The sequence below is a fragment of the Cephus cinctus genome, unplaced genomic scaffold (assembly GCF_000341935.2).
Source record: "Cephus cinctus unplaced genomic scaffold, Ccin1 Ccin1_scaffold0457, whole genome shotgun sequence".
NCBI classification, from domain to species: domain Eukaryota; kingdom Metazoa; phylum Arthropoda; class Insecta; order Hymenoptera; family Cephidae; genus Cephus; species Cephus cinctus.
In genome coordinates this window covers 1,073,689-1,098,114 of record NW_014333134.1, presented here as the reverse complement: position 1 = coordinate 1,098,114, position 24,426 = coordinate 1,073,689, and the positions used below count along the sequence as shown (strand labels likewise).

The following is a 24,426-nucleotide window of genomic DNA, read 5'->3' as shown; positions in this document are numbered from 1 at the left end:
GATCGAAAAATCATCCAGTTGATCATTATAAACGTATCTTCATTTTTTGTTATTATTTTTATTATTATTTATAGAGTTTCATTTCCAGTATCATTTCTTCGGAAACACATGCAGTTTAAATGTAATCATATCGTTCAGTCTGTGTTATATCTACAAAAATGGAAAAGTACGTGTGATATATATATTCCGAAAATATATAATGCAGTTTAGAAACACTAACGCCCGTTTCCACCTAAAACTGTATAAAAAGAAATTGAACCAGATTTAAACCACGTCGGTGGAAACGGGCGTAAAACAAAGTATTCGCTATTATTAAAATTATAGTATACTATAGAGATTGAATTAGCATAACAAATAATCAACTGCTTTTGCATTAATGCATCTATATATATATAAAGTGAACAAATGAAACGATGTAGTAACAATTTTTTATAAACTTTCTAACTAATTTGTAAATATAGGTTATATAATTAAACAATTATATGATTTTATTAATCTATTATAAAATTGTTCTAATTTGGTATATAGTAGAACAGGAATATATTCATATCAAATGTATATATAATGCATACAATTTTTACCAATTTGCATTTTTCTACTAGTCGTACAGTGGAGTACATTTTCGAAATATAATAAGTCAACAATGTCGCGGACAATAAAAAAACCTTTAAGTCACCCGTTAAGAAAATTCTATGCTAATTTTAAATTAGTTAACATTGTTGGGCCAAGTGGTGTAACTTTTTTTTTGGAAAGTGGGTCAACAATTTTCTTTTTGTTAGGTCTGTTTCTACATCGCGTAGCTGGCACGTAACATAACCTCTATTAGAGTAAATATATCTATATTGGAATATCATTTTCGATCACACATTAATTATATATTTTGTTTTACCGTATAACTTTGATAAATATTTCAAATTTCTTACTCATTCGATTTGATAGAAAAAATAGTAAATTTGTGGCCTTATTCGCAATAGCTCCAGTGGCGCAATTGGTTAGCGCACGGTACTTATAAGACAGTGTTCGTGAGCAATGCCGGGGTTGTGAGTTCGAGCCTCACCTGGAGCATATTTTTTTACTATTTTCAAATTTTACAAATTGATTATCATACAAAGCCCAATAAAGACTTGGAAAAATCGTGTTATCAAAATGAACAAATACACAACGGAAAACAATGTATAAAACCGCTCAATCCCAGCATTTCCGAGTGTATACACTTCAAATATAGAAATACACTTTTCATAAATATAATAAGTTATATAGCTATTTTTCCATGCTTTCTGATTGATTGGAATACTAGAGCATTCAACTAATAACTCTACAATTCATTTTTACACCTAAAATAACACGAAAAACATTCCTCTTGGATGCATTATTCCCCAAATTCAATTGTAATGATTTTCAAATTAATGCTCATTAAACAAAGCAAAACCATGAAAGAAATAAAAATTTTCCAATAAGCACAAAGAGCCTTTACACACGAAATACTCCCTCGATTCTCTTTAGTCACGTTTACACAGTCCCTGGATAATTGAAAAAGGGAGTGGACTGCCTACATAAGTACATCGCGTGAGCTAATTTCCTGAGGTAAATAAACTCTCGGTGCGCCACAATTATTTTCCCCGTTAATGCACCAGGGCTGAGTACGTGCTCTCCCCTTTAAGCGTCAATGAGCATATAGGTCAGTAACTAGAGGAAAAAATAATTCTTCAAACCAAACTGCATTACAAAGTTGATCATCTACTTTGCACATTTTGGTTGAAAGCGTCTAATTTACATTTCTAAAATCAAATCAAAAAAAGAACATTAATTTGAACTGTACTCCTATGACTGTTACGGCAAAAGAAAAACAAAGTAAACCATTTAAACAGACATCTGACATAATGGAATACAGCATCTGCCAACTGCATTCCAACATTCCTGATGCATATGAACCTGTGTCGGTCTTTTTGTCGATATTGATATATCGATTATTCAACACAATTATCATAGACATTTCCCACATCAAATGCAGGGAATGACAAAGGACTATACCTGGACAAGATCGATCCCATTATCAGATGCTAAAATCGTAAATCGGCTGTACATACATCTGTATACACGTAACGCATCTATACGATTTTTTAGGTTAGATTATGTATAACAACGGAACTTGATCTGGAGCATTGCTTACAAATGACGAAGAAAATACCAGAGAAAGACTAACATTTCCTGGTGCATTATTATTACCACCAGCAGCTGTACGTCAAATGCACTCGGTTCGATATCCAGGAAGAGAGTAACGACGCCGGATGTGATAGCGCGCTCCGATATCCGTTGCTATTTTCAAACTGTGGTAGGTAAACCTGTCCATTTGAATATCGACTTCGCGGTTATCGTACTACGTTAAACGTTATCTTTGCTCTATCGGTTTTATTTAACTTTCAATATGAAAATTTAAATACTTTTATATCCATCTAGATATAACAACTGTCAGAAATTAAAGTATCTGGCATGCCGGGAAGATATTAAAGTATTGTACGTACATAGATATGGATCTCATCCCTTAGCTGCCAATGAACATTTAGGTCAGAGATTGCTCCAGGAGATGAGAAATATTTCTGCAGCAGACATGCTATTAACGGACGTCCACAAAGACTTGATATAAACCGCCACGACATTTTTATAGCAGGGATATGAGATTTCTGTTTTTATATATCAACGTTCAGATGAATTTTTTATTCTTCTATTCATACTACCGGGTAAGCTCTGTTTCAATGTTTTCATTATTGCTGTTTATAGATTCTTTTAATTAAATGAATTATTATTACACCAGATGACAATAATACTCTTTCTACAAGATGTTTTTACTTTTATTGGAACTCGTGTGCTTACATAGGTGGTACAGTGCTTTATGTTACAGTAGAACTTATGGGCTACAGTATCGTAGGTTACGAGGAATGAGTAACGTGGTCAGATCAGGTTTTGCGACACGGAACTCTACACTATACGAACCTATCAGTCCTCGTGCCAAAGTGCAAAGTGTAATAGTGCTGTGAATACGCATCTTTATGTACAGTCCAACTCATTTTATGTTTTTTTTTTTTAATAGAGAATGAAGGTATCGCCACTTTAAATATATTGAAACATAGTATAGAATTAGTATAGAAATTCATGAACAGTATTCAAATAATCATGAAAAGTATCAAGTATTTGCATAATAATATTTCAATTATATATTATGAATTCAAACGTTATCAATGCGATTAACTCGGTGTCTTTTAAATTGTAACATAATTATAATTATTAAGTGTGTGATTCAAAAAAAAACTCAAGTCGGACCATTTTTTTTCAAACTGTGCAGTGTTGTGCAGCGATACTAGTGTAAGATACTTTTCGAATTTCGTATCTATGTAACGATAATTCAATGCACGTATAAGTGCGACGAGTTATAATTTCAAGTGACCTTTGTTCTTTGATTTTGAACGGCTCTGTAGTGTCGGATTATAGGTTAGATTAGAAATACAGTACGCAGGGTGCATAATAAATTAATAAGTGCAAATTATGTATACCGTATAATTTACAGCTAAAGAACCTTTTCTCGTTTACCCTAAAATCTATAAAATATAAAGACTCGCGAGAGCAATTGTTTTTTTTCTAGAAAAAAAATTAATAAGTACCCTTTCAGCCCGATCCTATACGACGGATTACAAGATATTAAAATGTCGCATTTACAATGGATGAACATCGTACAGGTACTACTAGCTTACATGAGTGACTAGACGCTTATCAATTTTCGAAAAATAAATACGCGACGTTTATCTTTCTGAAATTCACGTAGTCCTACCAACCATACAAAATTTCTGTGTAAGTATCCTCGACGAGTATCTGGCGACAGGATATCCCAGTTATTGCACAACACTGACTTCGCGAATGACAAGAATGCAATGATAAAATCCTATAGGATTCATTTTGCAGAATTTCTTTGTTCACTCATCGCCAGCGACACACAGGTAATCGTATCGTATTGCGTTGATACATGGGTTGGCAGCAAATTTGGTTATCTATCGTTATAACCTCGGCGGCTACGGTATTTTCTACGCAATTAATTTACGTGTCACTCGCAAAATTATAATCGCCCCTACGAACAGTCAATCCGACCAACACCATAGCGGTATTAATATTATAATTACCTACGTACAATACAATTTCAATTAACAGACCATTTTCAACGTGTCAATTCATTCGTCATTTTTTAGATCTCTTCGTTCGAATACCATTTAAATTCTCGCACTTTCTTTTTTTTTCAATAATCGAAACCCCATTTATATTGGTACTTCCCCGCTTGCATAAATCCATATTGATGCATCTACAAATACTCGCCACTTTCATCATACAAAATTGAATAAATTCGGCGCCCACGAGATTCAAACTTCCCGCGTCTAATTCCGTTATAATCCATATCGGCGATATTCGTTTTTACGAACATTCGAATTACATCCTCTCGCATTGCCGCACAATTATAAGTCGATAGATTGCAGAGTCGTCTCTTTTGTTTGAATTATCGACCGTCAATTATTTTGTACATGCCAACTGTAACAGTTACAGGTACACACGAAATTTTCTGACTAATGCGAGTATCTTTATCAAAATTACACGGCACTTTTTTTAAATCTTTTACTCGCATCGGCTCTATGTAAAACAAATTTATTATACGAGGAACAATGTGTGAGCGGATTTACATGATTTTACATGAAAGATGAATAACGGAGACGCTCTGCATCTAACATTAATAATTCGCGCTCATGCGTCACTGGTTGTATTTTCACTGCAGTTGAGTTCATAGTTGAAACATGTGTTTGGCATATATCTGTATATTAGTAAACTATAGGTATACATCCCATGTATTCCAACTGTCATTCAACTCCAGTGCAAATAGCCTCCGTAAGTGTTAATAATGAAAGTGTACGTTAGTCAAGTACCGAATGTACTTTTGTATACTTGTACTATGTATATATATAATTATGTAAAGTATACAGTCTCTAGGTGCACGGAGTATGTATCACCTTATTAAGAAGGAACCCTTATAGTATTATAGATACAGCCGGGATGCCACGAGGTGTTTCAACAGCCAATGCAATGAAAAGTATATAATGTGTTTGTGTGTGTATATATATATATATATATCAATTTTATATCAACGTTACACTCGCATGTCGTAACTCTGGAGACAAGACAAAAAATCAAGTTTATTTTGTCAACAGGAACGAAGGAAGTTTGCGGCGTTTCGTGGCACGGCAATTGATCGAGCGACGGGACGACGCCGACGTCACGACGCTGCTGGGACGACTTTGCACTCGCGTATTTCCATTATCACAGTCAAGTATAACGTTGTAAAGTCTAGATGATTTTTTTTAATGTTCTATGTAACCAGTTGCTGCTTCGTGCATCCGCGGATTCGGGTTCTTTCGATCACCCGCGTATTTTGAAATTGCTATTTTGAATTTTTTTTGAAACTCTAAGGTTCCGGCTCAATGATGGATCAAGGAATTTCTTGTTGCTTTTCTAAACTTTCTACGAGCGAACACCGTTTCTTTTTTTACTCCATTCGTATTTCTTGCGAAGTTCTTACGAATTTCTCAAACTTCTCCAGCTTCGATTTTATATGTGTCCTATAATACATACAGACTGTTTTGCCATTTTCTTTTCTTTGTACAGTATACCGCGTACCTTGCTACACTTCCTTGATCGATCATGGGCGAATTTAGAATTTGTAGGCGCGTTCTCCAGGTATATGAATTTATACATACACCGCGAAAAAAAAAGAATGAAAACTCATGTCGACGTAGATCATAATTAATACTTTCCTGTTAATCTAGCATCTACGATTACGTACATATATAAAAGAAAGAACGTTTCGAACCGGAAGAAAATAGTCGTCTGTGCGAAATGGAGTAATGAGTCGTTTGTACAAAGCTCGCGCAATAAACCTTTAGGAGACGGCGTATCGATTTCAGATACGTGAATTATTTTTTTTTGAATTTTCCCGCTCAACTAAAATATTGATTTTACGTTAGAATTTGCTGTTGTTCTTTATCCGTGAGAGATGATATAGATGCGAATTTGAGATGAGCTTTTTCAACAACTCTACGTCCCTAGGGGATGTTGTGAAAAGAGATGCAAGGTCGATACTTGAATGAACGAACAAACAAGAGTGTCGCGTTGTATCACAGAGACACTCGTCTTCATCGCCCTGACGCTGGCACCTGGGGAAAGTTTAAAGTTAAGTTAGTGGACGGTAAAGTACAGAGTGGTATCGCTAGACTGTCGTCTCCCGGTCAACGTGGATGTACTCCACGAAACCGGGGGGCTGCTGTCAGGATGCTGCACCCAGGAGAGTCTCTTCCGTCGGCGCTCGTCTTGGCTTATTGCACTTCTTCTTTCCTTTGTAGTGAAGTCTTCTTGCGCGTGCCTTGGACCTACAATGAAAGACCATACGATTATCTTGACAACTGAATGGCATTATGGCTACCGAGAAGAAGAAGAAGAAGAAGAAGAAGCTAGTAGAGTAACTATGAATCCATTGTTGGAAAGTAGTAAAACTATTGAGCTTCTTAATGGATGAAAACTTTTATAGACCAGGAGTATAAAATTGATGAAGGTTCACCTGCCGATAAGAATAACAAGGAGGCACGCAGAGGCAGTGACAATTCCGGCAACACCGGCAACTACCAGCCACATTGTAGGCGGTAGCAGACCCAGTAATCTTGCACCATTTCCACATTGTGCTTCGTCGTGACCAGACGGGCAGTGTATCCTCCCGTCGCACCAGAGACTCGAAGCAATGCAAGCGCCAAGTTCAGGACACCTGTGTGGACAGTCTCCATTTGTTACAGTCTCATTTTCTACGCCCCTTTCTGGAAGACGCAATTGTCTGCGCAGTGCAGAACGACTCTTGGAAATCTCCAGCCAAGATGCCGCAGCCTGGCCTGGCTCTCTGGCAACAAAATCTAGAAGGAGTGCTGGCGGCTTTGGAGGTCCTGGCCATTTGCCTTCGGCGCCGCCAAGCCACTCCTCGGAGAAGACGTGAACGGTGTATTCTCGGGCACCTGGTTCGGCTGGACAAATCACCTTGAGCAGCTTCGACGCCCACGCGGAGTATAAAAGGATTCTATTTGTGGTAGGGCACTTGGGGATGTCCGAAGACTCTGTCACGGGTGGTGGTTCCAGGGGCAGGAACCATCCCCAGGTTAACACGAAGAGGGATCTATTCTCTCTGGCCTCTATCAACCAGGGTAAACCCTCGCAGTAGATGTCTGGCCGTGATAGAGGTGGTGCCACGAATCTTAACTCGCCACCTTTTGCATTAAAATGAATTTGGTTAGTAAAAACAATAAGTCCAAAGGAAAATAATGGATTTTAGGAAACTCTGAACACACCTTCTCCTCGAACACGCTGCTTCCTAGGGCATTCCGGTGCACGAATCAACTCAAAACTTGCATAAAAGAACAAAGTCTCAAAATCCTCGTGCGGAGCCTGTTGATCCACCACGAAGGTGATCTCCAGGGCTCGTGCAGCAGATATATGAGTCAAGGGTAGATGAGAAGTGTTGTCGCACAAGCAAGCCCGAGGAAGTTTAACGTCACGCCAGGGTGCTTCGTAGAGGATTAGGTGCGCCTCCCTCGAGTTGATGTCATTTATACATCTAGGTCTACCCGTATGAGGATCAGGTTCGCTGGTACAGGATGTTTGTTCCCCGAGACTGATGTTGTGCAGAGTCAGCCTAATTCGTTCTCCAGATCCAGCTTCGATTCGGTATTTACACTCCAACCTGGAGGCACCTCCTCTACCGAAGAGTCGAACGTCCCGTGGTGATGTCACTTCCCCACTTCGGACTCTACGCCAGATCCTACTGCATGGCCCATCGCCCCAAGCTTCGCCGCCTTGGAGGGTCGAGACGAATTCATACCGTGCCTGGAATAGGAGCGCTACTTCGTCGTGTTCGATGAGGCAAAGAACTAAGGAGGATAAAAAATAAAAAGGTAGAATGAAAAGAAAAAATCTACATTAATCGCTTCTATGTGAACTGGAACTGTTAATGGAATCCTATAACTTGATAGAAGTTACCTGGAAGTTCACGGTGTGCAGAGTAGTGCCTAGGACTGTTTCCATGCGTAAAGTCAAACTTGGCGTTACGGTGAAGTAACTCTCGTCGCTGGTGCATGGTCTGGTCATTCTTGTGGCGTTTCTTAAAGCCGCATGAGCGCAGAGCTTAGGAGTCTCATCGCACAGAGTAATCATAGGCAAACCGGTCATGGGAGTTCCATCGAAAAAAGAGACTTTAACTGCACACCCTGAATCCACCTGAGTACTGGCGTTATTCTCAAGAGCTCCGGTCAGGTCTCTCTGAGAATAGGATGAGAAATAGATCCAAATACGATCTCCAGTGGCTCCCTTGATGTTCCAGGTGCAACTAGACCCCGGTGGCAGAGCATGTAGAGGAGCACGCAGTACACCACTCCTCTTGGCAGTTTCATTGACAAAGAAATGACAACCTTGGGGACCCCTTGCATAATCCAGTCCATCTGAATCCACATAAACGACCTGGACATCAAGTTCAATCCGCAAGGCCGATGCTCCTAGGGGCATGGCCAATGGTGAACTACGAAATTCCACAAGCATAGTGGTTCCTCTGGCTGTGATCCGGGGCAGGGGTCCTCCGCAGTAAATAAGAAGAATCGGATCCTCAAGACGTGATCCGTCCCGGAATATCAGTCTGTCCCTGTCAAAGGGACAGTCCTGCCATACGCTTAAAGTGGAATTATTGATGGCCAGACCAACAGGTCCCGTGGGACTTGCCCTGACTGATATCATCGCGTGCTTGCACGTAGGTACTTCCTTCTGCCTTAAAGTAATTAGACAGCTGGCGTTCCTGGGGTATTCTCCAGGGTAGTTAGGACTCTGCACGCGGCATTGCTTCTGATGACACTCGTAGAAGTTTCTTGAACAGTATGTTCCAGGTACCGGTGATCCTCTCTCGATCGGCATTTCCGGTTTACCAAGACGTGCGATCGCCTCGTTGCGGGACACGAATCGATAACGCAATCTGAACTTGAAGGGTACGGATGGCGGTGCGTGGAACAGACGAATGGATGCAGTGACCGTACTGGTCTCGCTGTAGTAAGAAGCTCTACCTTCTCCAGCTCCGCACCAGAAACCCCCGGTGAAGGGTCTTCCGAGTTCCGCAAGCTGGAGCGATCCTTCGGGGCATCCCAGGGCAAAGTCTGTAGCGGTGGAGTCTAGTCGCCCTATGCTAAATGCATCCCAAAGTAACTGGACCAACTCCCCGTGGCCCTGACCTCCGGCGGTGAATGTCAAGTGGCAAAAAAATGGAAGACGACCCTCGACCGGACGTGGCAATTCCAATTTGTAGGTTCGACCTTCTTGACCGTGATAGGTGCGGTTACAGGGCGTGCACAGTGCTGGCTCGTCACTTCCGTCTCCGCAATCATCTCGACCGTTGCAATATGCGTCCAATGGGACGCAGTGTCCATCCCGACATGTTAATTCGGCTAAACCACATGTACCACCACCTGCTGCACTCGTTGCTTTTAATAAGGCTACCAGAACAGTGAGAACGACTAGTCGATACCTTTCCTGACCACCCCCAGCATCGGCTATCTCCTAAAAGACATGGGAGCACAGTGCTCTAGTTTAAAAGAGTCTCTGAAATATGGCAAAAAACGTAAAAGAAATAAATAATTAATTTTACCGAATTAGGTTATGGCTTTAAATTGGAGTTCAAGTATTTAATCAGAGTACAGTTATGCCTTTTGTAATTTAATTTTTCTATTATTAATTAATCATAAACCGTATAGCTACGTTATATGATTTAATAGATGTATTCTGATTGGGGAATGTGGAACGAAGAAGTCTTTTTTTGTCTTATTTTTTGGGTCCTTCAATCAACTCTTGCATATCTCTATTTGCCTCGGGACAATCTGTGGGAACAATTTTTATTCTCTGAAGAATTCTATGAACGACTTTATGCAGCTCATCGCTAACGCTTTCTGAAGAGAGACACGTGCAATATAGGATGTATGATCTATGTCATGAAAGACGATAAGTGCTGCCCCAGAGCACGAAAGAAAGTTCTTTCGTTCCGAGGGCTTTTGTGATAGAAGATTTTAAGTGGGTACACTTGAGACTTTTAAGATCCTAATTAAAAGCTTCAATTATGACTCATAACGGATAAAAAAGCAAGCCTTAGCACTTTTTAAAGAAAATTAGCACTAGCAAAGCTTTTGCTAAGAAATTAATAATATGAAAGTCAATAATTAAGAAGTATAGATCTCACTGAAAAAAAACAACATAATGATAACTTTCAAACTTGAATTTTTCTTTCAACATATATTTATTTTGTCTCCTTATTTCCTCGTGGGATCAGTTTTATCGTTTAATAAGTTCCAATTCCAAGTAATTCATCAGAAGCATAAATCAATTAGATTACCTCTAAAATGTTTTGCGTTGACCTAAGGCATTTCTAATTAGATTCTAATGCTCACGCTGAATCCCAGATCGATACGTTAGAAGTACAAACCCAGTGGAATATACCGTAGGTCAAATTATTATAAAGCGGAAGAAGATCGTAGTTCATATAATCTTCAAGATTATCACAAGAGAATTTGTTTCAAAAAAACATTAACAATCTTCCAGAAACAAGTTTTGAATATTACAGCTAGAAAAATATCCAACGGAATGTCTTGACAAGCCAAATAACCTCAACAGAGACTGTCCTAATTATCATGATCAGCTTGTCCATGAAACTCAAACTTAACCCCAGACCTTCCTCAGAGAGACAGGCAATGCATTTTCTAGGGTGAACAAAAAATAAAGAGTACAGCTCAGGAGAAAAAGGGCATGCAATAACCCACAGACAATAATCTATACGAAATAAGAATACGAAAGAGCAACGTTACCATAATCGTCGAACAGTGGGTCACGCATCACAGTCTTTAGAGAAGTCACAATAGGTCGAGGTAGCTGGAGGCATCTCGCGTAAGTCGAGGTAGAATCTTCAGCAGGTCGAGAGTAAAACTCGGCAGTAGTAGCATAAAGATATTAACATGCAGCAGATCAGGCCAGCATTAGTAGTAACGTAGAGCGACCGGCACTAAGAACAACGAGTTAGACTGACTTCAGGTATAACAGTAACGTAACAGTAGTAGAAGCAGCACCAGGAGCAGTAACAGCAGTAGCAACAACGAGTGGTAGTGTCAGCAGCAGCAGCAATAGCAGGAGCGGCAGCACCACGCGGGCTACAAGACGGTTTTGCAGCCACTCGCTACCCTGGATTTGTGCAGAGTCGTTCGCGCAGCTTCGTGAAGCATGCTCGAGCCTTCCGCTGGGAAGTGTTTTCCGGGTCACGGGCGACACACGTCGTGTCACACGGGACGCGACACGCAACTACACATCAAAAAGTACGCACGCCGGTTGCACGTTGCTCACACGTAGCCACGCGACCACCCACGCACTCTAGAAGGCAGCCACGCATAGGCTGCACAGGCTTGGGATATAATCGAAGGCGACACCGCGACGCTTGGGGTGAGCTCGAGGACCTGGCCGCTGGGCGTCTCGACGCCTCGATGCATCGATCGCTCCCATCTACACCCTCCAATGCCCTCGACTCTTCCACCTACACTAGAGAGCCTCTTCTCTCTTGCTGTAAGCTGTCCTGGAAATTCACGATTTTACGATTGGCCTTCTCTTTCTCTCTCCTGCATACTCTAGAATGTATATATTTTACTCCTACTCCTTCTCCTATTCTTTTATCTCCTTTTCATGTCAAACGTGCCAGCCATCTTGCGGCTTTCCTGTGCACTCGTCTTGCCCGTGTAGATATGTAAGCTGGTGACGATGTCTCGCATACGTTGAATTGACTTTTGTGACATTTTACTCGGAAACTTTAAGAGCTCAACTTTTCCTGGAGATGACGAGCCTAGACGTTTTACAGCTCGTTCATTGAGTTTATAACTATGGTTTTACTCCGACGTATGTAGGTTGAGTTGGCTAAAGGGTCTATCCTGACGATTAAGGTTGAAAAGGTTGGAAATATTGAGGTTAGGGTCTCATGTTTCTATGAAAGGAATTCTGAGTGGCTTATAAGAAGGTGTCACTTACGAAGTCGTCTTGGCCACTTTGCGATTTACTTTTATCGCTAATACTCGATTTAGCTTTTGGGCCGAAAGGCTTCGTAGTGACGATTAAAGATGGATGGTGGTGGTTGGAGATCGACGAGAGGGTACTGGCCTTGTGAATAGGTGAATAGCTATATGAATAGCCAGACGAGGATAGGAGCGAGCTTTTTATGCCTTTTTCTTGAAAGCTTTATGAATTTTGGTCTGCTTCAGACTTGAGGTTTTATTTTTCAAAAGGCAGCTCGACCCAACGATTAACTAGCGGCGGTATTCGAGAGGCCTCCGACTACTAAAGATTGATCGGCTGTCGGGGAAAACGAAAGATGGAGATTTATCCAAAAGTTTCTGTCTGTTCGATCCTTCTTTTTTTATTGGTCTTAAGTTATTTAAAGTTTTCCAACCAGTAACTAATGTTACGAAGAGGCAATAAAAAATAAACCACTAGACAGTCCTGGCGCGAATTTTCGTGTTACTTTGAAATATTTTCAAACACCCGTATTGCTATCGTAATTTCAAGAAACTTTTGTCACGTGAAAAAAGCTTAAGGCGCTATCGCGTCCTTGTTACTTCTGTATTATGCAATACTCAAATTCCACTTTCTAGAGATTTGTCCATTTTCTATGTAAACGATATTTAAATTTTATGCCGAGTCGCACATCCAGTCCTATATGTACGCTACAGTTTTATCCAAATATTAACGTTTCCAACGTACACAAATCTGTGCAAAAAGCTTATTTCAATTTGGCAAGGAAAACTTGTTTCGAAATACGACCCCTGTGTACAAACTGCCTCCCGGAAGGGTTTATTACATGTGCACAGAAGATTATGTAGGATTATGTAGTTAGCAACCTCCTGGCATTTTTGTGGCCGTACTTAATGAACATTTCCAACCGTTGCCAAGTTATTACGTAGCTTTATGAAACGATTTAAGTGTTCGACAGTAACCCCTTCTCTGCAGAGAACAGAAGCATAGACGTGCTCGAATATCCATTAAGGTACAATTACAGCCGTGCATTGAAACATTGAAAATAAAAGTGCATTGCCCGAGAATAAATGGTATATAAAAAATTATTCGTATTCGATCCTTTACGAGATAATGGAAAAATTCATTTTTGCTCGCTGATACGTTAAATCGTTAATATTCAAATTTAAATCAAATGCGAAACTTTCAGATTACAATTTGTCAATTTCCATTATACCAACGAGTCCGATGATTGCTGAGAATATTTGGCAGGTAAAGTAGTGTACAGAATTTCTTAAATTAAAAAAATATAAAAAATATTAAGGAGAACTTTTGAACCTTCCACAAGTACCTCTTTTTATATCAGGCCAGTCAAATATCCCTATGCTTCATGATATCAAAGCTTCTTTCATCAAGTTCTGTTTGAAGAGACTTTCAGATTGTCACGCGTTACGACGCTCGGCAGTCCTTTCTGGGGTTTCCAGAGAAGCGGCAACTTTAATTCACCCTGTGAAATCAGCGTTATAATATATACTGTCGCGCGCCTCCATTCGACTACGTAGTCAAAGCCAGAAAAATGTCGGCGCGCTTCGACGCGGAGATATTAAAGAGAAAAAATAAAAATATATACACTCAATATTCTCTGAAGTTTTGCTAAGTTTACATTTTTATTATATACGTTCTATTTTTGTGTCGGAATAAAATTCTACACCGTAAACGCATACCGGATGCACTACTTGCGACAGACTGTATAACTCGAGTGAATAATTTTTCCACGTACTACATTGCCAACAGAATTCAAAACTTCTTTAAATAATGTTGAAACTTTTGGCGAAATTCGGAATGTCTACCAGCTCATGTGAAATAATGAAATTGAAAATGGCTCTGGGAAACGTGAATCATCGATCCGTCTACTATATTTCTGGCTTTACTCGCCGTATGTGTATATGGAATATAGACTATGGGAACGATATTTTCATACGAAATTGCACTTTTCGGATGATCGACGAGAACGTAATATTCTGTCAAAAGGGAATAATTATTTATGAATACTCTGTATTATTCACCATCTCTACGATCGTACTGAGTGTAAATCCTACTATACAGCGAAAATATTTTCATTAACGAGCATCGGTTTAATTCTTCTCAGATTCTTCACAATGGCATCACTGTTAAAAGATAAACAATTGCGGCCATATGGTTGGATAAAAATAATGAAATATGAATATGTCAAAGAATTTTCAAAAGTCACCTCTGCAAAAAACCGATACAAATAGTTTGCAAGTAACCATTCAAAAATTTACCATAATATTCTCAAAGTATGATAAAATTTGTATATATTAAAAAAACATCAATTTTTATTATAGTTTCAATCTTATCAATACAGTGCGAACCTTATCAATACTAAATCTTAAAAGAATCGTAAAGCTACGTAAGCTGACAATAATTTGAGTTAAAAAAGACAGAGAAAAAATATAAAATTTCAATCAGCCCGCGCACTTAAATTGTATTTACCTTTATATTCGATAGTGCAGTAAGAAAGAAAAAAGATTAAGAGTGACCCAGTAAATCAAAATACATTAAATTCTCGAGAAATACTTATTGAGCAAAGTAAAGTAACCAGCAAACAGCTACTCGGTTTACATAAATTCAAATTAATTCAGTTATTAATGTAGAAATGCGTTCGCCGTAATAAAATATATACATCTGCAGCGAGTTATCAGAGAAAATAAGTTCACCAGTTAAATATACAGAGTGTACGAAAAGTTTCATCAACCAGAGTACGAAGAGAGGCTACATGCTCTCCGAGGCATAACGTCACTTTACATTATGCAGTGAGAAGATGATACAGAATATCAGTCTGTACCAGAACGCAAGAGCAACCACGCCAAGAGCATCCTTCTAGAATTACAAATACCGACCGAGTGCTCTCGCGAAGCTCTCAATTACTAGGGATTCTAAAACTGGTAGATACAATTTTCGAAGTGGCTGTATATTACATAAAAATCCAGTTCGTTAAGCGCAACTGTAGATAAATGCATGAAAATTTAATTATAAATTGCAAAGCAAGATAACAACGATAGTCCCATTCCTTGAAGACAACAAAATATTACAGACAATTATAATTAAGTATTTTTCACTCAGTCGAAATAATCAATCCTTTACAAAAGACAGTACATTTAATATCTTTAATTCTATTATTTATATTTAACGTATACATTTCCCAAGAAAGTCATAGTATTCGGTTATCTCGCTTTGAATTATCTGTATAGTTCTCTTGTACTCTTTGTTGGAGTGTCACCACGCATTTCTTCATTCTTCTTTTATTATTTTAATATCCGGCTTCGACCTCCTTACTCGGCCACGCGTTTAAAAGCCGTTCATGGTACGTTTGAAATACACGGAAGCATTATCAACGTATTCCAGGGATAGCTGGTACCCTGGTGCAACGTGCCAGGAACGTAGCACTTTACACAAATGTGATGCCGTTCCTAGCTTTTGAATTCAGGTGAAGTTTCATGTAAAAGGTTTTCTCGGATAAGCGCATCAGATGTTCCGCAAGGGGAACTCGTGCCTTTTTTGGATTAAATATGAATGACAACAAAAGACAAGTAAAAGTAGTAAGCGTGAAGCACTTTGAAACGGATTTAAAGGATATTTCTAAAGGTTTACAATGAACGATCTGAAACTTGCGGATATAAATTGTAACCTCCTAAGCATATTTTAAGTTTTAAAGTATTACATGAAAAATGCTGTGAAACGTAAGATAAAAATTAACGACTGTATTTAACGTTCAACCTTTGAGTTTTAATCCATTGGCTTATCCTGTCGCTGTATGACAGACGGTATCAAAACTCTCTGTAAATGCTAATGCTCTCGTAAAGCATTACTGTTTCTGTATACGGGGTGGTGAGGAGCGAGACGAATTACTGGGGTTGATTTTCATCGCAGCAATTCGTCTCGCTAACGAGATCATTAATTATGCGTTTATCAGAATTGTTTATACGGAACGTGTAATGACGTACATGTATTATCACACTATAGTTGCTTTGAAGTCTGCCATTTTTTTCAGTAACAGGGTTTGTATTATTGCTACATGTGGACGTAACTAACGTATTGCAACTGTGGACGTAATCCATTAGAATTTTTGTAAGAGGTTAAAACAACGTATGTATTCCGGAATTAAAACAATGTTGAAATAATAAAAAATCATTTTACTTTGTCATTATAATTTTCTATGCCACTGAGTGTGCACACGATTTTTATGCGAATGTATAACAATCTATTTTATCGTTTAAATACACTGGGTAGGCTCAGATTAAAATAGCAGCTAAATATACTTTTGATCCGAACACAGTATTGGCACTCGTGATTTCACCTGATTGTCAAAAATCCGAACGTACCACACGACTGAAATGAAATTTCATGAAATTCTCCTGAAATACAGATGCATCCAAATTACAATGCACGGTTATATTATGTCGGAGCATGTTTCAACATATGTTTAATACATGTTCAATTGTATTGTATTTTTCGATACATCGGAATTCCATGAGAGTAACTATTTGGTCAATTTCATTTTTCTGACTATTAAATGAAATCACGGGTAACCTGTGACTACTTTCATTTAAGTCACCCGTCATACAAGATATTAACGCAAGATCGTACTGATTTCCTTTAACTGTAGTTTTTATTGAAAACGAAAGGTCGTTTGATAATAAATACATGTCCGATCAATGGAAATCTTACTTCGTACGTTCTTTGGCTCGCAAAAGTGCGAATTTAATTGTTCATTTAATTTATTAATGATTTCACGAACACACCGTAAGTCTAGTTTCGCAACGTCAACGGATCCAGAGACATTTTAGAAGGCGTAACGGGTTCGAATGTCTTCTAGCTTCTTCGAGACTTCCGATGGCGTCCTCTCCAGGTCGCCGGAGATGCTCTTTTGCTTGGCAGGCTCAATGGAATTGAATTGTTCACAGAGGTCGCCGTCGATGACGTTCTTCACGGGATAATAATATGACCTGAAGGATAGGTGATCCCTGCCGCAGAGTGGCGGATGTTCCGATCTCATGTGCATTTCCAAGTGTTGGAAGAAGTCGTGATCCTCGTGACTGGTGAACGGTACAAGGACGCCGACGGTGCCGCTTAGTGTTGTATAAACAAGACTCTCTGATCCGCCGGGAATTAAGGTAGCCTTTTGCAAGGACATGACAGTCTCGCCGATGTGAAAGCAAGCAACTGTGTCTGCCTTTTGACTGGCGCCATTTAATAAACCTCTGTCCCACAGAGCTTTGTTACCGGTGGGATCCTCGTCGACATCATCGTTAATGCCGCTGGCCAGTCGAATCTGAATAACAAATGAATCAGTCATGAATATTTACAATTTTGGCCGTATACACTTTTGATTATTAATATGAGATATATTTTCTGCATTTATACGTTATGGTGTTTAACACTTACCACAGCTATGTTGCCAAATTTATCTGCTGTCGCTACTGTGTCGTAATCCAATACGCAGGTGGTTGTTATCCATCTTGGATGAGTGTCATCGGCGAATACTATCAATTGATTTTCTTGCCGCTTGTATCTGACTGCGTAGACCGACTCCTGGACATCGCTTACGTATATTCTCTGACCAACAGCATTTATAGATACTACGGCGTTGGGAATGTGCTTGTTCTCGCATTTACGCAGGAGCTTCTTCTTGCCCATGTCGTAAAGACGCAACATCCTGCCGACTCCTACTAACACACGACCCTGATAGGAACATATAGCCAATGGAACTTCGTCTAGGACAGTCTTGTGCAGCAATTCTATACTTGTACATTCTGCGTTCACTCTGCAAGAGACAAAGATATCACATTAAATAATAAATCAATAACAAAGAAATTAATTATTATACTGATACGCGTGTCAGTACTGCAGGATTCTCATCAATAGTCAGAGAGTGTGATTTTGTCATCATACACAATTACGCTTTTTGCATATACTTTACTTTTATATTAAATAGAAACTCACTTGTAAGTATAAAGAAAGCCGCCATTGCTAAGTCTTGGATTGAGTTGATAATCCTTGGCTACGCCAACAATTAAAAACTGTTGATCTCCCTGATTAGCGAACTTCACCAAGCCCAAGCTGCACATAAATAAAGTCTTGTTAAACTTAACTGGTTATACGTTCAAAGTCGTGTTTTTTACATGGTATAAATATAAAAAAGAATTTTTGTCGAATAAAAATTTCGCTCACCATAAGGCAGCGTAGTTTTGTTCCAAACGATGCAACTCCAACGTTTGTCCAGTTGTGGGTGCTATGATCCTTATGAGCGAAGCCCACAATCCTGGACCTGCTCTGGGAGCTCCGAAGACAGCCTCGTTGGGTTCCTCGGATAAGAAAGCTTCAGCCAATTCACGTGCAACTGCAGCTTCCTCAGCGCCAGCAGCCTCCTGCATCTCCTCAGCCATTTGCAAGCGTCTCTGCTGTTTTGTCTCTTCCGTATAAGCATTATGCTCGGTTTCAATGAGCAGCAGGTGCGCAGAATCCGCATGAATAGCGAACTTCCTGGGAGTGTACTCCAAGGGGAAACTGACTTGATTGAAGACAGCTCCGAGCTTCTCCAGAGCCAAAATTCTAAGGGTATTCGTGGAGATGGCTACGATACCCTCAGGACACTGTTCAGAACTGAACCCGGAGGCAAACTCCAGACTTTCGTATGACAATGGCGTCAAGTGAAAACGATTTTGATAATAATAACTCAGCCAGGATCTGCTTGACATAGCTAGCACTGCCTGGTTCCCTTGCATTCTTATTCTGAATAGTTTTACAGGTCGTGAACCCAGGTACCTGGTCCTGGTGTCAGCGAGGTCACCGGATATAGGATCTAATACTGTTCTGAGTAATACGCCGTTTTGTAAGCCTAAACAAGTAATTAATTATCATTATTACACTAAAATAATCCAAAGCCCCACGTGATGCTTATAATCAATCAGAATTAGGATTAACCTACCTATATTAAGATACAGACTGGATTGCTGCGGTGCCAGGTCCTCTGAATTATCGGAATCCTTAGCACCCATCTCCACGATACAGAGACTCTCAGCAGCGGCTGGCAACGCTTGCATACTCCTCGGAGCAAGACAATCTGAAGGATCCAGTGAGATGATCCTGACAGTATTATCCTGAAGACCAACAGCCAAGAACCAGGATCGTTGCTCTCCAACAGCCACATTTCCAAGTGCCATGCACATTACTTCCGACGGCATTTTCTTTCTCTCCGTATATTCGTTCAGTTGACCCGTCTAAAATCATATAAATACTCCAATCACTAACTTTCAATTTTACCATTCAATTCAGTAAATTATTAAATCCACGTTTCGATACGCCGCAGTATTTTGATAATCTTGTTAGCTATTGATTCACTTCAACCGATAATCATTACCGATCAAAGGCGACAATAGCTAATTAATCTTCGCATATCTTACATCCTCAACGACACGACGAAGATCGCAGGGAGAACAAGTAATGCGGTTTATCGTAATTATTAAATAATCACGATTACTCGACAATAAATAACACTCACGGGATCCATTTCAAAATACACAAGCTCCCCTCCAGTAAGTGCAATTACAACTTGACGCTGATTAACTGCACATTTAACAATGGTCTTCTTGCCAGGTGCCTTCCACTCATTGACACGCTTATCTGCTCGAATATGCCGAATACCATCAGGATACACCTGAAACCAAATATAAAAACTGTATTAATGAATAATCAACCGGAATTAATTGATCTGTTGCAATCAATAGCTTCCGAGGAATAATTCTGTCGCGGCTTTAATACCAGGAATATTTAGCAAATTTCTTAAATACTCCAACGATGCGATAGCCAAAACATTCATTTAGCACTGTTATTGCGACCGACGCGTGGAGGACCAGGCGCCGGAGATACCGTAGTGCATAATATAGTGATAATGTAAAACATTAATTACCTGTACAAGAGCATCTTCTCCAAGAGCAGAACAACTCAACGTCGGCGTAGTACCAAGGAAACCGGAATCTGTCACTTCCTCGACAGTCTCGCCAATGCTAAGCACAAGAGTGGCATTCACGAAGGACACTATGATGTACGCATCATACTCCTCTGTAACCGAAATCAAAGAACTCGTCCAGATTATCAAAGAAAGTAATTAATAATGGAGCCTAAGATGGGGGCGGTAGTGAATTTATAGATAATTCCGTGCGTCGCGTTCCTGTAAGTTTCTCCGTATGATGCGCGCAAAAGGGTCTTTATTTTTTTTTGTCTCTGTTTGAATTTTCTTTTTTTCATTTCTATTTTTTTTTCATTGTGAAGCTGGACTATCTTTTATCTTTTTATTCTTTTGAAGCGCGTCGACTCTTCCTCGAGACAATCGTACAGAGTCCTTACCTTTCGGTCATTCAGCACCGCGTCAGTCAACCAATAGCGCGCAGGCAGCCTGAAAGAGAGAACTGGTGTTTGATAAGAGTGTATCAAGCCACCAGGTTCGTTATCATCATTTACTTAACATTCGGCTTGCTTTCTTTTTGATCTTTATTTTTTTTAGGCGTCTATTTCACGCTGAGCGAATGACGTGCACGCGGGACGACGAGAACTTGGTCGTGTTTGTTATTAAAGCTTCAAATGCAATTTTGGCCGTTGTGCGACTTTTAATGAGACGCGTTTCTCCATTTTGTATTTGGTTAAAAGATTAACTCTTTGATGATACCGTTATATAATCAATTGGGGCGTATTAATGGTTTAATTGTGGATATTGTTGGAAATTCATTTATGGCGCACTTTAGTTGTCGTCTGACATGAAACTCAAATGGATCTCAGTATTTTGGTTAGAAAATTCTTTATCATGGATAAATAATATATGTATAAAATTATATAATTAAGAATTCTCATGTAGGACGACGACTATATACTCTTCCTATCATAGACTTACGTTACACTAGTGTAGTTTTCCATAACAATAGAATCCTCTCAGAATATTATGTAAAACTGTAAATGGAGTTTTACTTTTAACAAAAAGAAAAAGAATAAGTGTATTGCGATTTTTAATCAAAAGCCTAAAAAAAATAATGGAAATGAGTTTTATGAATGTTTTCTAGAATGGCCGGATATGGCGGAATTTTTTTTTTGATTTTCAAAATTCAGGATGTCATACAGGATCGTAGGGAAAAGGTGATACTTAAAAGAATGAATTGTGATTATTGGAAGGACCAGTATGTAGCGAACTAACCGTCTATTCTTCTTTTGACAGTCCAGACTGCATTCGGGTTTCCCGGAAGTTCACTGACCGCCATTTCGGAAACTTCAAGACCGTGTCGTAATACTCGTAACGTAGATCTAGGACCTCTTCCGCATGCCATGTATAACTGAGGTGTATCTTCATTTGCTAAATCAGCAACCTGATGAGAATAGTAATCAATAAGTAATAGAAAGTATTAATTGAAAATATTGCTTTTATCAATTTCAACTCTGACTGATGACGCTGTCATTCTTTGAGTTCACTTCAATTTGCAATAACAAATTAAAGGCGACAAAGAATATTTTTTCTCGCATCACATCACAGAGAAAAGATCGCAATAAATCAGTCCTCTACTTGGAGATGCCTTGTTTTGTGGTGACAATGAGATACAATTATTAAACAATTCTGTTACCTGGCACGTCATGATAGGAGATAAGCTGTCCATCTCATCGACTAACACTAAATTACGTAGTGGTCTTGGAGCAAAGAAGAATGTGTCTCCCTCTTCGAGAGGCATTGCAGAACTGAATTCTGGTTCATCGTCATCATCTCCAAGATGAGCGATTTGATAAAGGTAACTGAAAAAGAAACAATCATAAAGTAATGGTAACAAGATAAGGAGTATGTCGTAACAACTGTTACTTCATTCAGATGTAGATATAATGATATTTATCTAAAAGGATAAGCATACTCACTGATTTCCAAACTCAGAAGCAACGAATAGAAAGCCAGTTTTCAGAACACACATGCTTGTTGCAACAGGTACAGTATCGAAATACTTCAATTTGATTTCAGTCACCATATCTTCATCTGTTTCTAATGTGATTTTGAATATGTCTCCTTGTTCTGTTTGTGCCAGGAAGAAGAACATGCTCTTTGTCTTATGCGTCGCTGAACAGACGAATATCATTCCACGCTCAGGATCGTCCAAGTCGTTTCTTCGCCTGGGAATTGGACAGCGGATGTCATGCTGATCTCCAAGATTCTTGTATGTCAAATAGTTCTCAGAACAAATAAGTACACCACTGGGTCCATCGTTTCCTCCAGGAACAGACACAAGGAAATTTGCATGCTCCTCTAGAGGTTCACTATATTTGCGAACAACATGGTTCAAGCCAAGATCTAATTCGTATAAGGTTAAGGTTTGTTGCGTCTTGACTGCAGCATCGCCCGTTGGATCACTGTCAGCTTCCTGAGAATTACAAGATTGTTTTTCATAGAAGAAAACTAACAGATACTTTATTTGAAATTTAAATGTTAGAACATACCTCATAGTCAATTTCAAGACATGCGAACATTGGATTCTCAAAACCGACATCTACACCCACAGTGTGATATACTAGGGTGTTACTTTTGTGAGCTTCCAATGGTGAGGAAATTGTAAGTCGAGCTTCAGGATCTCTGTTTAGAATGTAAACGAGCTTTTGTTTTTCAATGGCACCTGTATGAACAAATACAAATTGTATTAGATGATTTTTGAAGTTATAATTCAGGATTTTTGCTGAAGCATAGAAGTACCATCAGTATCAGAATTTTTATAATCAAGGTTATCAGTTGAAACACGGACTGATAAATCATCACTTGGAACTCAATTATCGATAAAATTATGTATCAAATAGGAAAACATAAATAATACATTACCAATCATAACAGCACGTCCTTTAGGATCGATAGCCAAATACTGGCCAGGAACAATTCTTCTGCAGCCACTCTTTCCAAAGGTTTCCTGATGCACTTTTTCAAAAACATTTTTTGCAGGAATATATTCCAAGATCACAATACGACCCGAGTCGGATCCAACAACTATGTAATCCTTCGTTCCACCAGTAAGTCTGAAGGCCATCAATGATCTTATGATTCCAAAAACCTCAACAGTCAATAATGTATGCACTTTTCCAGTATTTGGATCTGGCCTAAGAAGTTCCAAGGACTTTCCTCTGGAAACCAAGATCTCTTGCATCTTACTTCCTGAGAAGTTTCCATGCACGGCATGTGTGATGCCTGTGGCACGTTGCAGTGTCAAATTGTACAAATACATTTTTGATTATTTCAAGTTCGATCATTAAGTATAGAAACAGTCCTCTCCGTGCTTGGCACACGGATCAATCACACAGTCATCCTGTAACAAAATATTTCATTGCTCTTACTCAAATTTAAATTAAAAAAATTATGAAGACCACAATTAAGCTTGCAAATAATATTTCTTCCCAACAAATGGGACTATAGAAGTTTAATCGGAGCATGAAAAACTGTTATTTAACAATCAATACAACAATTCCTTGGTACATACATAAATCCAACAATCACGAATACGTTCTGAAATTCACTGCCATGACTACGTTTATGGTTGTCCATGTTTAGCCGCACGCAATCGGGTGCGACATAACCATGCTCGCAGTACTGGCCAGTGCATTTCGGAAAGTATAAAAACAAAACTAATCGACCTAAAAATTTCATTATTCCTAAACAAATAATTTGCTTCCTATTCAAAAGTAACTGTTCTAAGAACATTACACATTTCAATTAAACAATTTGTCGTGGGCATCCCAAGATGTCTACCTATACGTAGATGCCGGTCTCATCTATTTATTACAACCGTTAAATACCAAAATAAAAAAATTAACTTCCACACCTCCTGAATAACACTCATTTTATGTTATATTACCTGATTTCTTATTGAGGGCCGTCAAAATCCGCCGATGCCCGCGGATTTTTCACCAATCTTATAAGCAGCAACACAACGTTTCTCACGCGCTCGCAAGAAGGAAATGGATCTTTCGGTTGCCAACCCGGAAATAACCGCATGATCTTCTTGGCGTCCTGGATGTGACGTATTGCAACGCTATTACGGGTTGATCATGGGTAACTCCATGGCGACAATATAAAGTGACAGTTCCGTTGGAATTAAAACGAAAAAAAAAGAATTTAGCAATAAAATTAGCATAAGAGTTGATCTATACAATTCTGATACAATGGCTTGAACAAATGCGTTTATAATAACTCTTAATCATATTCAC

The 24,426-nt window shown here is 39.1% G+C and overlaps 2 protein-coding genes, 1 long non-coding RNA gene and 1 other non-coding gene across 5 annotated transcripts; 2 read left to right on the top strand and 2 right to left on the bottom strand.

Moving 5' to 3' along the window:
* The first annotated feature begins 53 nt into the window (after positions 1-53).
* Positions 54-2,991, top strand: LOC107267770. Its single transcript, XR_003059745.1, has 4 exons — positions 54-166; positions 2,125-2,332; positions 2,458-2,738; positions 2,885-2,991. It is a non-coding gene; the product is annotated as an uncharacterized LOC107267770 (long non-coding RNA).
* Positions 974-1,065, top strand: Trnai-uau. The gene is given in 2 exon segments: positions 974-1,011; positions 1,030-1,065. It is a non-coding gene; the product is annotated as a tRNA-Ile (tRNA).
* LOC107267765 lies at positions 2,750-15,946 on the bottom strand. 2 transcript variants are annotated; one of them, XM_015739826.2, is made up of 5 exons: positions 10,956-15,946; positions 8,104-9,660; positions 7,416-7,950; positions 6,644-7,334; positions 2,750-6,455 (listed from the first exon to the last, which is right to left on the bottom strand). In XM_015739826.2, the coding sequence occupies exons 1-5, from the start codon at positions 10,956-10,958 to the stop codon at positions 6,353-6,355; spliced, it is 2,889 nt and encodes a 962-aa protein (XP_015595312.1). In that variant the 5' UTR covers positions 10,959-15,946; the 3' UTR covers positions 2,750-6,352. The 2 variants fall into 2 exon arrangements, with proteins under 2 accessions (XP_015595312.1, XP_024940942.1); XM_025085174.1 differs by having other exon boundaries at positions 6,648-7,334.
* A 388-nt stretch (positions 15,947-16,334) lies between these two features.
* LOC107267764 (splicing factor 3B subunit 3) lies at positions 16,335-24,228 on the bottom strand. Its single transcript, XM_015739824.2, has 13 exons — positions 24,075-24,228; positions 23,051-23,528; positions 22,678-22,850; positions 22,105-22,601; positions 21,822-21,987; positions 21,401-21,569; positions 20,126-20,277; positions 19,718-19,873; positions 19,145-19,436; positions 18,388-19,054; positions 18,160-18,276; positions 17,602-17,980; positions 16,335-17,488 (listed from the first exon to the last, which is right to left on the bottom strand). The coding sequence occupies exons 2-13, from the start codon at positions 23,445-23,447 to the stop codon at positions 17,000-17,002; spliced, it is 3,654 nt and encodes a 1,217-aa protein (XP_015595310.1). The 5' UTR covers positions 23,448-23,528; positions 24,075-24,228; the 3' UTR covers positions 16,335-16,999.
* Positions 24,229-24,426: the final 198 nt, after the last annotated feature.

What these genes read in the sequence shown, in the direction of transcription:
- LOC107267765 (XM_025085174.1), bottom strand. An exon ending in GCAGCGTGTTCGAGGAGAAG is followed by an intron (nt 7,335 to 7,415) that starts GTGTGTTCAGAG and finishes TTAATGCAAAAG; the next exon opens with GTGGCGAGTTAAGATTCGTG. An exon ending in CCTCCTTGTTATTCTTATCG is followed by an intron (nt 6,456 to 6,647) that starts GCAGGTGAACCT and finishes CTTTCATTGTAG; the next exon opens with GTCCAAGGCACGCGCAAGAA.
- LOC107267764 (XM_015739824.2), bottom strand. Translation starts at nt 23,447, where the DNA reads ATGTATTTGTACAATTTGACACTGCAACGTGCCACAGGCATCACACAT. An exon ending in GTCTTGAAATTGACTATGAG is followed by an intron (nt 22,602 to 22,677) that starts GTATGTTCTAAC and finishes TGTAATTCTCAG; the next exon opens with GAAGCTGACAGTGATCCAAC. An exon ending in CAGTCTGTATCTTAATATAG is followed by an intron (nt 19,055 to 19,144) that starts GTAGGTTAATCC and finishes TTACTTGTTTAG; the next exon opens with GCTTACAAAACGGCGTATTA.